The sequence below is a fragment of the Drosophila eugracilis genome, unplaced genomic scaffold, assembly GCF_018153835.1.
Source record: "Drosophila eugracilis isolate 14026-0451.02 unplaced genomic scaffold, ASM1815383v1 contig_498, whole genome shotgun sequence".
NCBI lineage: Eukaryota > Metazoa > Arthropoda > Insecta > Diptera > Drosophilidae > Drosophila > Drosophila eugracilis.
The window spans coordinates 634,386-650,557 of NW_024573369.1; the positions used below are offsets into that span (position 1 = coordinate 634,386).

Sequence of the window (16,172 nt, forward strand, 5' to 3'; positions counted from 1 at the left end):
ATCCATGAATTATAATAGTAATACGGGTCACATTATAGGTGTTACTTAAATTAAAGAATATATTATTCCGTTTAATACATACTTTTTTCATGTTTTAATGTTTATTTATTATATATTATAAAATATTTGTATATCTTTTAGCGGTTGTATTACATATGTGTTATGATATGTTTTAACGTCTTATACTGTGAAATGTTGTGAACATTTATTTTAATTAAAATGTACATATTTATTTATAAAAAACTAAAGTTATTTAATACTTTTTAAATTATTGTTGTTATTTAGGCAGTATATATGTACCCATATACATGTATTGTTTATTAATTTTTCATTTATTACAGATTCTTGGCTATAAAATAGCCAGGTCGTTAGCTAGCTGCGGCATAGCACGGTCACATTGCGCAGTAGGCGTTTTTTAGCGCAATGTCGCGCTGGTTCACTTCGTTCATTCGTTCGCAACGCGATGTTTTGAATACATACATTTTTTCCATTCTCGCCAAGTGAAGTTCATCCGCCAGACCGAAGATTTTTAGTCAAACGTGCTAAATCTATGAAATTAACTGTGTTTTATGAATCAATTAGGGCGAGTGGAGCTGCAAAATTATCGAGTAGGTAAGTGAAAGTAGCCGCAGTGCAGTGAAAAGGGCGCGAAAAGCCAAACGAAGCGGCCAAAAATATGTGAAATAGACCAACGCCCAAGTGAATAGGCCACGAAAAAGGAGCCACCAATAAAAGGCAGAAGTGGCAAAAGAGAGCAAAAAGTATCTAACGAATATATTTATGGGTGTGTTTGTGTGTGTGTGCCTGTGTTTTGGGATCGAAAAGGAAAAGAGAACTGTGCTTAAATATTAAACCCAGTAATTTTCGCTACATACGTACATAATAAAAACATCATCGATTAAAATTGCCTGCTAACTCATATATTTTGCCGCTGCCGACGTCGCTGCCTCTGCCGCCGTTGATGACATCATTCGGTTTTCGGTGAGAGCGCGTAGCGTGCGTGAGTGTGAATATGTTTATGTGTGTGTAATCAAATTGGACGAGTGTGGTCCCTTTTTTTTGAAATTTTTTTTTTTTAAATCTACTTGCCGTTTATATGCATTAATGTCCCGGCCAAAAAATATGGTTTTTATCTGTAAAAAAAAGAGTGTGGTGTAAAAAAGTAACGCAAGCCTTAAGTAACATTTGCGTCAGATGTTCAGTTGGTGATAAAAAATGAAGAACACGGCTATCGCCTAATCGGAGATATATATATATATATATTCTCATGTATACCTATGTACATATATGAAGACTATAAAGACGTTCCGTGTGTTTGTGAGTTTCTTCCTCATAGATACGCCTATGCACTTGGCTGAAATACAGTTACGTGCTCACCAACACCAAAACTAAAAATAGGCAACACACACTCCCCACTCTCTTTACCCGGCCCCCTCTGAATCGCCACCCCTTAGAGGTCACGAGTTGAAGTTTCTCTTCAAAATAAATGAAGAAGAAAGAAAAGAGTTCCCTTCGGGTAAAAAGCTAGAAATCCATATAGCTGCACTTGTTTGTTTGTTTGTGTTTCACCTTGTTTGTTGCTGTGTTTATGACAAATCACACACGTACAGTTGTAAACATAACACACACACCCGCACAAGCATACATATCATACATACAATCAATTGATCACCGAAAACTCATTAACTTGCTTATGAAATGGCAGGGAAAACTGGTTTTCCCTTAGCTAAAACTCAACTTTGGTGGTGGTTTCATTTCCAAGTTTCCAAAGTTGAACTCTTGGCCTGTTTAATTGAACTCGCAGTTGCACACACCACACACAAAACGCCCCGCTCTCTTTTTATGCTCTCTCTCGATTTCATTCTCTCTCTCTCTGTGTGTGATGAACTCACACTGAAAACAAGAGGATCGGCCATCATAATAATTAATTCTGAAAAGCACCAACAATCGAAAACGTAGGGGGGTGCGGCGTGCAAGTGCGATAGAGCTAGCTTGCGAGAGCGACTTGTGCAGTTTCCACCCTCTTTTTTCTTACTCTTTTACTTCCACTCCCACTCCCAATCTAAACTGCAGCACCTTCTAGATACACAGATACATTCGCGCTCTCTCTTCACCTCTATCTGTCGCTCCAGTTTTGTTGTTGCTCGCTCTCGCTCTCTCAAAGTTTTAAGCTTCGTTTTAATAAAAATATTACGTAATACTAAGATAGAAGCTGCGTTTGTGTGCGTGCGGGTGTGTGCGTGTGCTGATTTTGCTTTTGTTTGTTTTAACAATTCTCGTTATTTGTTGTTTTTGTGGTGCTCTCATAAAATTAGTACAAATGAAATCAGCAGCTTACTTAATTGTGGAGAAAAAAGAAGAAGACTAATAAAAGAAGGAGGTGGAGAAAGAGTAGGAGGATTGCGAAGAGGAAAACTTTTTGTTGTTGTTGTTGTGTGTGTGTAGAAGGGAATGACCCCAGCACCTGTGCAAATGCTATTGGGAATGAAGGTCAAAGGACATTAGCACAAAAACACACTGTTATACACAATAAACGTTTTCTTTTTAATCAGTGTTCCTCTTTTTGACCTAGGTCGGCTGTGTTTTTACTATTTACTCAAACATTGAAGGGAAACACAAATTTTCAAATATTTAATAAATTAGTTTTACAAAGAAATTTAAGATTAGAAGAGTTCTTAGCTGCATAAACTAAAAATTAAATTAAAAAAAACAAGTAGAGAATAATATCCTTCATATTAAATAGAAAAAAAAGCAAGAAAACCAAAACTTTTCATACAAACATAAAAAAATAACGAATTCTAGCGAAACAAAAGTGGAAAATACATTTTCCGCATTAATTACTTTGTTTCCCTAATTTGAACAGTGAAAGCCGGGGGAGAAAGTACAGCGACAAACCAAAAATAAAAAAAACATTAAACGGAAAGAGTACAGCCCGAGTACTTTGCTCATTTTCATTGCAGCCCAAAAGCTTGCAAAAGTGTGAAAAACGCTGCGATGTGTGAAAACTGAATGGATTTTCGAGGGCCAACTACCGTGTGAATAGGTCATAATTTCAAATCGTCGGCAACGTTGATAAAAGTGAAATACCAGTATACAAGCCCATGGAAATGGGGGGAAAAAAATACAAACCCATAAAACAAAAAGCTCGCTGATGAAAATGGAAACTCTGTGCCCAGCATGATTTATGGAAATGTGAAATGTGTGATGTGTACTTACAGTTGAGGTCATAAAGATAGTAGCAAAAAAGCCGAAAAGCCGACCAGCCACATTGAGACAGTATAATTTTGGTTTAATATTTATTACTTATTTCAAATTTTTTTGGATATCATTATGAGTTAATAAGTATTTAATAATCAATATAAAGTTCAGATATACATATTTTGAGGGGTTATAGAGGAAACTATTTGTGAATGAATTAACAATTAAATAACAATTAAATACAATAGCCCCGAGTGCATTCAGCTGACACCCCTAAACGAATTAAGCCCGCATGTAAAGCGAACCCTCAGTAATTAGCTACTTGTTATGTGGATATATATATATATATATAATATATGTCCTACATATGTACATATGTACATTTTTGACCGACCCACCGCCCCCACAATCGTCTGAGCTATATATTTCGTTTTGTCTGCTGTTTCGATGGTTTTTGTGAATTGAATTTCCTGCAATTTCACGGTTTTGCCATTTGAATCCGGTTGGGGGAGGGTCGCTCCACTTTTATGTTTCTGTTTTTTTTTTTTTTTTTTTTTTTCGGCCACAGAGTGATGTAATCGCTTTAAGTCATAGTCACAATTACGATCGGACATTCTAGTGGTGACCCCGGCGACCCGCGTGACGCCATCCCATCCCAGCCCAAAATTGAAACTTAGAACCAAAAAAAAAAAAAGAAAAGAGAGAAAAACAAAAAGAATGAATCATCAGTCCCTGTTGTTAATTATCTAACCGATTTTCCCACCGCCTTTTCCAGTGATTCTCTTCTGAAGGCAACACATTCGGTTTGGACTTGAAGGATAAACTTAGAGGAACGACGAACGAAGGAGTGGCGAGCTCCCGTGAAACGAAACGACACACTAGATACCCTAGAAAATAGAAACTAAACAAAGAAAATAAAACAAACTGCAAACTAATTAAGCACGAAAGCACTGTGGAAACCGTAGATCCCCAGCCATGACGACGGACATTTCGATTGTTCGCTGGGATCCCAGCCAGGGTCCTGGCAACGAGTACATCGATGAGTACGAATACGATGGCGGAAACTCCAGTTCCCGGCTGTTCGAGCGATCCAGGATCAAGGCTCTGGCCGAGGAGCGTGAGAGTGTGCAAAAGAAGACCTTCACCAAATGGGTAAATTCGCATCTGTGCCGGGTTAACTGCCGCATTGCCGATCTGTATGTTGATATGCGGGATGGCAAGCATCTAATTAAGCTGCTGGAGGTTCTTTCCGGCGAACGTCTGCCCAAGCCCACCAAGGGCAAGATGCGTATCCACTGCCTGGAGAATGTTGACAAGGCGCTGCAATTCCTGCGAGAACAGCGCGTCCATTTGGAAAATATTGGCTCCCATGATATAGTCGATGGCAATGCTTCCCTCAATTTGGGCCTGATTTGGACCATCATCCTGCGCTTCCAGATCCAGGACATCACCATCGAAGAGGTGGACAACAAGGAGACCAAGTCGGCCAAGGACGCCCTGCTGCTCTGGTGCCAGATGAAGACAGCTGGCTATCACAATGTGAACGTGCGCAACTTCACCACCTCGTGGCGCGATGGCCTGGCCTTCAATGCCATCATCCACAAACACCGTCCGGATTTGGTTCAGTTCGAGAAGCTCTCGAAGACGAACGCCATCCACAATCTGAACAATGCCTTTGACGTGGCCGAGGACAAACTGGGCCTGGCCAAGCTTCTCGATGCCGAGGATGTGTTCGTCGAGCATCCTGATGAGAAATCCATCATCACGTACGTGGTCACCTACTATCACTACTTCAGCAAACTCAAGCAGGAGACGGTGCAGGGTAAGCGTATCGGCAAGGTGGTTGGCATTGCCATGGAAAATGACAAGATGGTCCACGATTATGAGCACTTCACCAGCGATCTGCTTAAGTGGATCGAAACGACCATCCAGTCGCTGGGCGAACGTGAGTTTGAGAACTCGCTGGCCGGTGTCCAAGGACAGTTGGCCCAGTTCTCCAACTATCGCACCATCGAGAAGCCACCCAAGTTCGTGGAGAAGGGCAACTTGGAGGTGCTCCTGTTCACCCTGCAGTCCAAGATGCGGGCCAACAACCAGAAACCATACACCCCCAAGGAGGGCAAGATGATTTCGGACATCAACAAGGCCTGGGAGCGATTGGAGAAGGCTGAGCACGAACGTGAGTTGGCCCTTCGCGAGGAACTCATCCGACAGGAGAAACTTGAGCAGCTGGCTGCCCGCTTTGACCGCAAGGCGTCTATGCGTGAGACCTGGCTGTCGGAGAATCAGCGATTGGTCAGCCAGGATAACTTCGGTTTCGATTTGGCAGCCGTCGAGGCGGCGGCCAAGAAGCACGAGGCCATCGAGACAGATATCTTTGCCTACGAAGAGCGTGTCCAGGCGGTGGTTGCCGTTTGCGATGAACTGGAATCGGAGCGTTATCACGACGTGAAGCGCATCCTGCTGCGCAAGGACAACGTGATGCGTTTGTGGACCTATCTGCTGGAGCTCCTGAGAGCGCGTCGCATGCGCCTGGAGATTTCGCTGCAGCTGCAGCAAAACTTCCAGGAGATGCTCTACATTCTGGACAACATGGAGGAGATCAAGCAGCTGCTGATGACCGACGACTATGGCAAGCATCTGATGGGCGTGGAGGATCTGCTGCAGAAGCACTCTCTGGTCGAGGCCGATATCAACATCCTGGGCGAGCGCGTCAAGGTGGTGGTTCAGAACTCACAGAAATTCCTCAGCGACGACCCAGAGTCGTACAAGCCTTGCGATCCCGAGATCATTGTGTCTCGCGTCCAGCAGCTGGAGGATGCCTACGCAGAGTTGGTCCGTTTGGCCGTGGAACGTCGCAGCCGCCTGGAGGAAAGCCGCAAACTGTGGCAGTTCTACTGGGACACCGCCGACGAGGAGAACTGGATCAAGGAGAAGGAGCAGATTGTGTCCACCGACGAGGTGGGTCATGACCTGACCACCGTCAATCTGATGCTCAGCAAGCACAAGGCCCTAGAGTCAGAGATCACATCGCACGATCCCCAGCTGCAGAATGTGGCCAAGGTTGGATCGGAGCTGATCACAGAGGGTCACTTTGGTGCGGATCGCATCAAGGACCGATTGAGGGAGATCCTTTCCAAGTGGGACCATCTGCTGGATCTCACCAAGTACCGTCGCCAGCGTTTGGAGAACGCCGTCGAGTACTTCCAACTGTTTGCCGATGCCGATGATGTGGACAACTGGATGTTGGACACTCTTCGCATCGTTTCCAGCGAGGATGTTGGTCGCGACGAAGCCAATGTTCAGTCCCTCCTCAAGAAGCACAAGGACGTGGCCGATGAGCTGAAGAACTACGCCGAAGTGATCGACGCCCTGCACAAGCAAGCGGAAAGCCTGAAGCTTAACGAAGCGGAGAAGGCTAATGTAGACAAGCGCTTGGAGGCGATCGACAACCGGTACAAGGAGCTCACCGAGCTGGCCAAGCTGCGCAAGCAGCGACTGCTGGATGCCCTCAGCTTGTACAAGCTCATGTCGGAAGCCGATGGTGTGGAGCAATGGATCAAGGAGAAGACCAAGATGTTGGACACCATGACACCTGGCAAGGATATCGAAGATGTGGAGATCATGAAGCATCGTTTCGAGGGCTTCGACAAGGAGATGAACGCCAACGCCTCGCGCGTGGCCGTCGTTAACCAGCTGGCCCGCCAGCTTCTCCATGTGGAGCATCCCAATTCCGATGAGATTCTGGAGAGGCAGAACCACCTCAACCAGGAGTGGTCGACACTGCGCGAGAAGGCCGAGGCCAAGATGGATGACCTGAAGTCTGCCCATGGCGTCCAAACCTTCTACATCGAGTGCCGCGAGACCATCTCGTGGATTGAGGACAAGAAGCGTATCCTCACTGAAACCGATAGCCTGGAGATGGATCTTACCGGTGTAATGACCCTGCAGCGTCGTCTTAGCGGCATGGATCGCGATTTGGCCGCTATTCAGGCCAAACTCTCGAGCTTGGAGCGCGAGGCCAACAGCATCGAGGATGAGCATCCAGAGGAGGCTAAGATCATTCGCGAGCGCATTGCTCAGATCGAGTTGATTTGGGAGCAGCTCACTCAGATGCTGAAGGAACGCGACTCGAAGCTGGAGGAGGCCGGCGATCTGCATCGCTTCCTTCGAGATCTCGATCACTTCCAGACTTGGTTGACCAAGACCCAGACGGACGTTGCTTCCGAGGACACGCCCACATCCCTGCCGGAGGCTGAGAAGCTGTTGAACCAGCATCAATCGATCCGCGAGGAGATTGACAACTACACCGAGGACTACAAGAACATGATGGAGTATGGCGAGCGCTTGACATCCGAGGGCAGCACCTCGGACGATCCGCAGTACATGTTCTTGAGGGAGCGCCTGAATGCCCTGAAGGATGGCTGGGAGGAGCTGCACCAGATGTGGGAGAACCGACAGGTTCTGTTGTCGCAGAGCTTGGACCAGCAGCTGTTCAACCGCGATGCCCGCCAGACGGAGGTGCTGCTCAGCCAGCAGGAACACTTCCTCAGCAAGGACGACACTCCAGTCAACCTAGAGCAGGCCGAGAACCAGCTGAAGCGCCACGAGGCTTTCCTTACCACAATGGAGGCCAACGATGACAAGATCAACACACTGCTGCAGGTAGCCGACACCCTGGTGGAGAAGGATCACTTCGATGCGGATAAGATTGGCAAGCGTGCCGAGAATATCACCGGACGTCGGGATGATAATCGTCAGCGTGCCCTGGATCAGCACGAGAAGCTCAAGAACCAGGTGAAACTGCACGAATTCCTGCAGGATCTTGAGGAGCTGGCCGAGTGGGTGCAGGAGAAGTACGCCACATCCCAGGACGAGTCATACAGGAGCGCCAAGACCATCCACTCCAAGTGGACTCGCCATCAGGCCTTCGAAGCGGAGATTGCCGCTAACAAGGAGCGCCTATTTGAGGCCGAGAAGTCAGCCCAGGAGTTGTCCAAGGAGAAGCCCGAGTTCAAGGACGTGATCGAGCCCAAGCTTAAGGAGCTGGCCAAGCAGTTCGACGACCTGGAGGTGCACACCAAGGAGAAGGGTGCCATGCTGTTCGACGCGAACCGTGAGGTACTTGTCCAGCAGACTTGCGACGACATCGACTCCTACATCACCGACCTGGAGAAACAGATTGTCAGCGGTGACACTGCCAATGATCTGACATCCGTCAACATCCTGATGCAGAAGCAACAGGTCATCCAGACCCAAATGGCAGTGAAGGCACGTCAAGTGGAGGAGATCGACAAGCAGACCGAATACCTTCAAAAGACCGTGCCCGAGGAGAAGATCGAACCGATTGTGGTGAAGAAGACCGCCGTGCTCGAGCGATTCGAGAAGATCAAGGCGCCACTTCTGGAGCGCCAGAAGGCGCTGGAGAAGAAGAAGGAGGCCTTCCAGTTCTGTCGCGATGTCGAAGACGAGAAGCTTTGGATCGACGAAAAGCTGCCAGTGGCCAACTCACCCGACTACGGCAACTCCCTGTTCAATGTTCATGTACTCAAGAAGAAGAACCAGTCGCTGGCCACAGAAATCGACAACCACGAGCCGCGCATCAACGCAATCTGCAACAATGGCCGCAAGCTGATCGACGAGGGACACGAGGATGCCAAGAAGTTCGAGGCATTGATCAGCGATCTGACTCAGAAGTGGCAGGAACTCAAGGACGCCATCGAGAACCGCAGAAAGCATCTGCTGGAATCGGAGAAGGTGCAACAATACTTCTTCGATGCCCAGGAGGCGGAGTCCTGGATGAGCGAGCAGGAGCTCTACATGATGGTCGAGGATCGCGGCAAGGACGAGATCAGCGCCCAGAATCTGATGAAGAAGCACGAGAACTTGGAGCAGTCGGTGGAGGACTATGCCAACACCATTCGCCAGTTGGGCGAGGTGGCGCGTCAGTTCAGCGGGGATGATATCTCCTCGGGCGATGCCGTGGCCGTCAAGCAATCACAGTTGGATAAGCTTTATGCTGGTCTCAAGGATCTGGCTGGCGAGAGGAGGGCCCGTCTCAACGAGGCTCTGCAATTGTTCATGCTGAGCCGCGAGGTTGACGATCTGGAGCAATGGATAACCGATCGTGAAGTGGTGGCCGGTTCCCAGGAACTGGGTCAGGACTTTGACCACGTCACCCTGCTGTCGGAGCGCTTCAATGAGTTTGCCCGGGACACAGAGGCCGTTGGCGGCGAGAGAGTGGCCAAGGTGAACGGCATTGCCGACAATCTTATTCAGGCTGGTCATTCCGATTCCGCAACGATCGCCGAATGGAAGGACAACCTGAACGAATCGTGGCAGGATCTGTTGGAGTTGATTGAGACCCGTACTCAGATGCTGGCCGCTTCCCGGGAATTGCACAAATTCTTCCATGACTGCAAGGATGTGTTGGGTCGCATCCTCGAGAAGCAGCACGGTGTGTCCGATGAGCTGGGTCGCGATGCCGGCTCCGTGTCGACGCTGCTTCGTAAACACTACAACTTCCTGCAGGACCTCACCACCCTATACTCACAAGTCCAACAAATCCAAGAGGAGTCGGCCAAACTGCAGGACGCCTATGCCGGCGACAAGGCCAAGGAGATCACCAATCGGGAACAGGAGGTACTACATGCCTGGGACAATCTGCAGGCGATGTGCGATGCCCGCAAGCAGAAACTGGCCGATACTGGCGATCTGTTCCGTTTCTTCAACATGGTACGAATTCTGACTATCTGGATGGAGGACCTCGTTCGGCAAATGAACACCTCCGAGAAGCCACGCGACGTGTCCGGTGTGGAGCTGCTGATGAACAACCACCAGAGCCTTAAGGCCGAGATTGACACGCGGGAGGACAACTTCGGTGCGTGCATCTCACTGGGCAAGGAGCTGCTTACCCGCAATCACTATGCCTCCGCTGAGATCAAGGATCGCCTGATGTCGCTAAGCAACAACCGCAATGCCCTGCTCCGTCGCTGGGAGGAACGCTGGGAGAATCTCCAACTGAGTAAGAAAACTTAATAGTTTGAAAATTTCTTCGATTTCATATTTACTATTATTTTGCGTAGTCCTGGAGGTTTACCAGTTCGCCAGAGACGCTGCCGTGGCCGAAGCCTGGCTTATTGCCCAGGAGCCTTACCTGCTATCCTCCGAGCTGGGACACACAATCGACGAGGTGGAGAACCTGATTAAGAAGCACGAGGCCTTTGAAAAATCTGCTGCCGCCCAAGAGGAGCGCTTCAGTGCTCTTGAGCGTTTGACAACAGTGAGTGTTAACTTCAGATTTATTATATAATCTAAATACTAAAATATCATTTTTATCCCTAGTTTGAGCTTAAGGAAATGAAGAGGCGCCAGGAGCTGGCGGAGGAGGCTGAGCGACAACGCATCAAGGAGGAGCAGGAGGCCAAGGCCGCCTCAGAGGCGGCGGAACAGGCCAAACGGGACGCTGAGCGACGCGACGATGTAGACGTTGGAGCCTCGCACGATGATTCAGGTATGAAATATAATCAATAACGTAGGATACCATAGGATTGTTGAAAATACAGAAATAAACGTTAAAAACGTAACCTATTCTATAACAATATATACGAGGTGTGTTCAAAAAGTAAGGTGACTTTTCAAATTTCGCGGGCAACATATTTCCGATTATCGTTTTTTTTGTTTTGTTATATTGGTACACTCTTCCCTAACATCTGTACCAAGTTTCAATGGAACATCCTCTTTTGTTTGGTTGTGAGAGGCGTAAAGTTACAAGTTATTTTGCGAGCTCGGCGATTTTTTGCTTTTTTCGGTCTTGGCTCGTCTGGGCTCTTCCATTGGGACGATTGGGCTTTGGTTTCGATATCATAACCATATACCCATGATTCGTCACCAGTTATGACCCTTTTGAGTAAATCTGGGTCGTCGTTGACGTCATTCAACAGCTCTTGAGCGATGCTCATGCGACGGTTCTTTTTGGTCAAAATTCAGCAATTTCGGAACAAACTTCGCTGACACACGACTCATACCCAAAACGTTTGAAAAAATTTCATGGCACGAGCCAAGCGATATACCGACATCTTCAGCAACTTCTCTGATAGTGATTCGACGATTTTCCAAAACAATTTTCGTCACTGCTTGAACGTTTTCATCAGTTGTTGACGTGCTTGGGCGTCCAGAGCGAGGCTGGTCATTGGCATCTTCCCGGCCATCTTGGAAGAGTTTGTACCACTTGTACACATTTTTTTTACTCAGAACAGTTTCACCGTATGCCACTGTCAACATTTCAAGTGTTTCAGAGCACTTAATTTTCTTTTTTACACAAAATTTGATGCAAATCCTTTGATCCATATTTTTCGATAGCAAAAAATCGCCGAGCTCGCAAAACAACTTGTAACTTTACGCCTCTCACAACCAAACAAAAGAGGATGTTCCATTGAAACTTGGTACAGATGTTAGGGAAGAGTGTACCAATATAACAAAACAAAAAAAACGATAATCGAAAATATGTTGCCCGCGAAATTTGAAAAGTCACCTTACTTTTTGAACACACCTCGTATATTAATTGTTAGATTTTCAACAATCCTATATCATAGTCCAGCCCTCCTCCATATCCATATCCGCATCCAAATCCACAACCATATCCACATCTATCCCAGCCGCACTGTCGACGTCCCCTTGTCAAGATATCACTCAAGATCCCGCTCCAGATCTCGTCTAACCAAATTATCTCTAAACGTTCTCTGTTCATTCAATCATGCTTACTAAACAAAAACTCAAATAAAAAACTCACCTTGCCCACGGATTAACCAACTAACCAATCAACTTAACTCCGTGAAGCCGCCAAAGACACGGCCGTCGAGTTCGAGCGCGTTGTCGAGATCCAAACAGGTATAAAAAGCAACATTAGCTAGACGCAGATCCATGGCATATAGCATAATTAGTAGTATAGTAGTCCCATGGGTGTATTTCATTATGTTTTTCGTTATTATTTTTTAATAGTTTGCTCATTTGGCCAGTGAACTTGAAACTAATCGATTTGTTTTTGTGTATGATCCATAGAACGAGGCGCAACACCAGCCGCTGGCGAGGGTCACGAGGGCTATGTGACACGAAAGCACGAATGGGATTCGACTACCAAGAAGGCCTCCAACCGATCTTGGGATAAGGTAAGCTTGTAATAAGCATAAAACTTCTATAAATTAAAATTTATGACTTCCTTTTCTTAGGTATACATGGCTGCCAGGGCCGGACGCATTTCGTTCTACAAAGATCAGAAGGGTTACAAGAGTAATCCCGAATTGACCTTCCGCGGCGAGCCCAGCTATGATCTGCAAAACGCTGCCATTGAAATTGCCAGTGATTACACAAAGAAGAAGCACGTTCTGCGAGTCAAGTAAGTATCATAAATTGTTTATAAATTAATAACAGAATAACTTATACATAATTTTGTTGCAATTTGTAGGCTCGCCAACGGCGCCTTGTTCTTGCTGCAGGCCCATGACGACACCGAGATGTCCCAATGGGTGACCTCCCTGAAAGCCCAGAGCGATTCGACAGCGGTGGCCGCCAGCAGATCCCAGACTCTGCCCGCCACCTCACAAAAGGACGAACCAAAGCGCAGATCGTTTTTTACTTTAAAGAAAAAGTAAACTAACACCCGTAACGCATCCGTAAGCAAGAGCAGCTAATTAAAACAAAAACAAAAAACAAAAAACAAAAAACAAATAAAAACATAAAAGATTATGAGAAATGATAATACAAAACGACAAAAATTATACAGCAAAAATTAAGAAGAGGCAAATATATATTTTTTTTTCATATATTTAAACTTATTTCGTAATGATAAAAAAAAAAAAACAAAAACCGACAAAAACTTGCAAGAGAAAAACGAGCAAAACGTAAACAATTATTATGCTTATCAAATTTGCACGATAAATACTGCTATTATGATTAAACGTATGTATCTTATTTATTTAAACAAATACAAAGTAATATAAAGATAAAAAAAATACAAAAAAACAAACAAAAAATTTGAGGAAACCAACTCGTGTATGCATTTCAATGTATTCGATAAATAAACGAAATATTCCTTTAAAGTACACCAATTGATGGTTTCTCCACTGAAATTAGCCAACTTCTGGTTTAACCAACTAAACGTAAAAAATAGTCAAAAACATCCTGCTTAAAAGGCTCATCATCTTAATCCTGGCCATCTAAAGGTTCTTCTTCTTTTTTGCGGATCTAGAGTTGATCAGCAGAGTGGTCAGCCGATTGTAGGGAATCTCGAAGAAGACAGTGGCTACAATTCCCACTACGTAACAGAGCATCGAGAAGGATATTGTCATAAGGATCTAGAAGGAAGAATGGTGGATTATATGAGGACTATCCTTGGACATATATCTCTCTAAAACTTACTATCATCGTGGTGTCTGCGTTTACTTCTGCGCTGAAGGAGTGATAGAGGCCCATGATGATAATGGGATTCAACAGGTAGATGGAGTAGGTAAACCGGCTTATCCGCTGCACTTGCTCCGAGTGCAGAATAGCCAATAGCCAGCGGGTGGGCGTATAGGAATCAGTGGTTTCTGCCTTAGTTCCGCATATGATGAGGTGACTGGCCAGTGCGGCTATTATCACGCGCAGAAGAACCATGAAGATAGTTATGACACTGCTCGCCGGCAACTGTTCCATAGTAACCTGTTTTGACAGCCATACAATCAAGACAGCGGCTCCGAATTTTGACCAGAGATTTGGCAAGATCAATTCAACGGGTGTTGGTAATCCCTTGGATAAGGTATAGGCATAACAACCACCAATTATATAGGCCATCATCCGGAGGAACGGACTCATATAGGACCACTTGTTGGTGTGATATATCTCCTCGAAATTAGAACCCACATCGTTGATCTCCATCAAGATAACCGACATTAGGGCGCTGACGATCAACAGCAGATAGGTTAACCATCTGACCAGCTTTGGGTGTTTCGTGTGAACGAAAAGCAAGGTCATGGCCAGCATATGGAGCTGCATGTCGCAGCCCAGTGACCACGTCCACGATCCGCACATTTCCTTAATCGGAAAAAGATTTTGAATGAACAAAAAATTTCGTATGAAATTGCGCCGGCACAGCTCGTCCTGCGGATCAGTGATGTGCAGGGCGGACACCTGGCGCTGGTACTCTATCATCACCACACCACCCAGTATGATGACGAATTGCAGCGGACCTAGCCGGCAATAGCGACGGATAAGCTGCTTAAGGTAACGACGACCGTTACCCCAGAATCCATCGTTGGCTATCTCCTGTTGTAATTTTTCGTCCTTCAGGAAGTTCAAGACCGTCAAGTAGCCACTGCGATCGGGGAGAGATATTAATTAATAATATAAGTTATTACTAACTCATTCTTACCTGACCAAAAAGAAGATCTCCACCATGCTAGGCCAATACGTATTCCGCATGGTCATCGACACCAACTTGTCGAGCAGCTCGCCCGAGGGATCCACCGAGAAGTACTTGTACCAGATCACATGGACGCCAACCAAAGAGAAGGCTGTTACCACCCTTAGTCCGTTGATGGACCTATTCTCCTGGCTGGGATTCACAGGTTTCCATGCCTGCTCCCAGTTGCTGGGCAAATTAAAGCAAGCCACTATGCGGCAGTGCTCGAGCACGCCACTCCAGGACACGATTGTCATCAAGAGTGTTCCACATGCCACGACTAGAAGCAGATGCAATGCTCCACTTTCGAAGAAATGGGGCTTTAGCTCCGGTATTTTGGCATAGACCAGTTTGGCATCCATATCCCAGCACCTAAACGACTGCCCAGCCACCAAGGATCTTTGGATAAGTTGTTCCACCTCTGCGACTTCACAATTCCTGGGCAAACAGAGTCCAATGTGGATTAGGGGACTCTCCTTGAAGGTGAACTGTAGTTGCCACTGCGAATTAGACTCAATGTAGGCCACCATGTAGTGGTACTCAATGGGCGACACATCTTGCAATATATGGGCATTATTGACGGTCGCGTCCTGGAGGATTGACTCATGAACGGCACGGCAGGTGAAACGATTGCCCAGCCAGGTGCTCTGGCCAAACATAAAGTTGGAGAAACCCGCGCCGGAGGCATCCAAAGCTGATGGACGATATAAAATATTCGATCAGATCGTTCAGATTATGATTCAGGGATATGCAAATATCTCACCCTTCAGTGCCCAGGACTGCTTATCCTGCCAGGCTTTTCCCAATACCACCAGCTGCTCCTCACACATGGACAGTGTGGAGTTTTGATGTTGGGGTACCATCTCTATTATATCCATGAGCAGGGATTTCGATTCACATTTTTGCCCATTACCGCCGAGCACGGCGATTATTTGGATGAGGAACAAAACGATGAGCATGATGGGGATCAGTGGGCAGATCGTACATCAGTACTCCACGACGGACGATGCACAACTAGTTCTGTGCCTGGGATGAAGCAAAGTCTAGACGACCCACATAAACCCCTACTTATTAGGGCCCAAATGATCCGTGACGGCACTTCAAGATCCGAGCAATAGTTTTATGGTCATATCTGTACTAAACCTGAGCTTGTTTTGCAGTTAGCACCGAATGCCAAGGCGTTGGACTTCTCGACTGAGGTTTACCCGGTACACAGGCGTGTAAGTTGTCCGAAAATTGAAACAAAAAAAACCCAGACCCATTTACGATAATTATTTTGTGTTATACTTTGTACTCATTAGTTATAGGAAGACGGAAATTATTGTGTACTTAAACATTGCGACTATTTATTAAAACAATGTTTAGTGCTATAGGTTAGCCCTTCACAAGTTTATTCAATTACTAAAATATAAAAAAAGCCCAATTGTAGAAACTTTACTTTATATATAATTATAATTTCTACTGTATAATTTATAGCAATGAAAAGTAGTTTATTGACTATTAAATTAAGGAATTATAAAAATGGTCATGATCCTCA

At 45.9% G+C, this 16,172-nt stretch overlaps 2 protein-coding genes across 4 annotated transcripts; one reads left to right on the plus strand and one right to left on the minus strand.

The window, feature by feature from the left end:
- The first annotated feature begins 429 nt into the window (after window positions 1-429).
- Window positions 430-13,298, plus strand: LOC108105351 (spectrin beta chain). Of its 3 annotated transcripts, none has more exons than XM_017211863.2 (8): window positions 430-612; window positions 3,974-10,222; window positions 10,284-10,480; window positions 10,543-10,711; window positions 12,037-12,087; window positions 12,259-12,365; window positions 12,426-12,592; window positions 12,662-13,298. In XM_017211863.2, exons 2-8 carry the CDS (start codon window positions 4,174-4,176, stop codon window positions 12,846-12,848), a joined length of 6,927 nt encoding a protein of 2,308 aa, XP_017067352.1. In that variant the 5' UTR covers window positions 430-612; window positions 3,974-4,173; the 3' UTR covers window positions 12,849-13,298. The 3 variants fall into 3 exon arrangements, with proteins under 3 accessions (XP_017067352.1, XP_017067353.1, XP_017067354.1); XM_017211864.2 differs by having other exon boundaries at window positions 430-608; XM_017211865.2 differs by lacking the exon at window positions 12,037-12,087.
- Window positions 13,245-15,851, minus strand: LOC108105352 (nose resistant to fluoxetine protein 6). Its single transcript, XM_017211866.1, has 4 exons — window positions 15,399-15,851; window positions 14,606-15,329; window positions 13,615-14,548; window positions 13,245-13,550 (listed from the first exon to the last, which is right to left on the minus strand). Exons 1-4 carry the CDS (start codon window positions 15,592-15,594, stop codon window positions 13,413-13,415), a joined length of 1,992 nt encoding a protein of 663 aa, XP_017067355.1. The 5' UTR covers window positions 15,595-15,851; the 3' UTR covers window positions 13,245-13,412.
- Between the last annotated feature and the right edge of the window lie 321 nt (window positions 15,852-16,172).

Excerpts from the sequence above, each read along its gene's own strand:
- LOC108105351 (XM_017211863.2), top strand. The coding sequence starts at position 4,174 with ATGACGACGGACATTTCGATTGTTCGCTGGGATCCCAGCCAGGGTCCT. Across the intron at positions 10,223-10,283 it reads CTGGGAGAATCTCCAACTGA|TCCTGGAGGTTTACCAGTTC; the intron begins GTAAGAAAACTT and ends TATTTTGCGTAG. Across the intron at positions 12,366-12,425 it reads CCAACCGATCTTGGGATAAG|GTATACATGGCTGCCAGGGC; the intron begins GTAAGCTTGTAA and ends TCCTTTTCTTAG.
- LOC108105352 (XM_017211866.1), bottom strand. The coding sequence starts at position 15,594 with ATGCTCATCGTTTTGTTCCTCATCCAAATAATCGCCGTGCTCGGCGGT. Across the intron at positions 14,549-14,605 it reads GAGATCTTCTTTTTGGTCAG|TGGCTACTTGACGGTCTTGA; the intron begins GTAAGAATGAGT and ends CCCCGATCGCAG. Across the intron at positions 13,551-13,614 it reads ACGCAGACACCACGATGATA|ATCCTTATGACAATATCCTT; the intron begins GTAAGTTTTAGA and ends TCTTCCTTCTAG.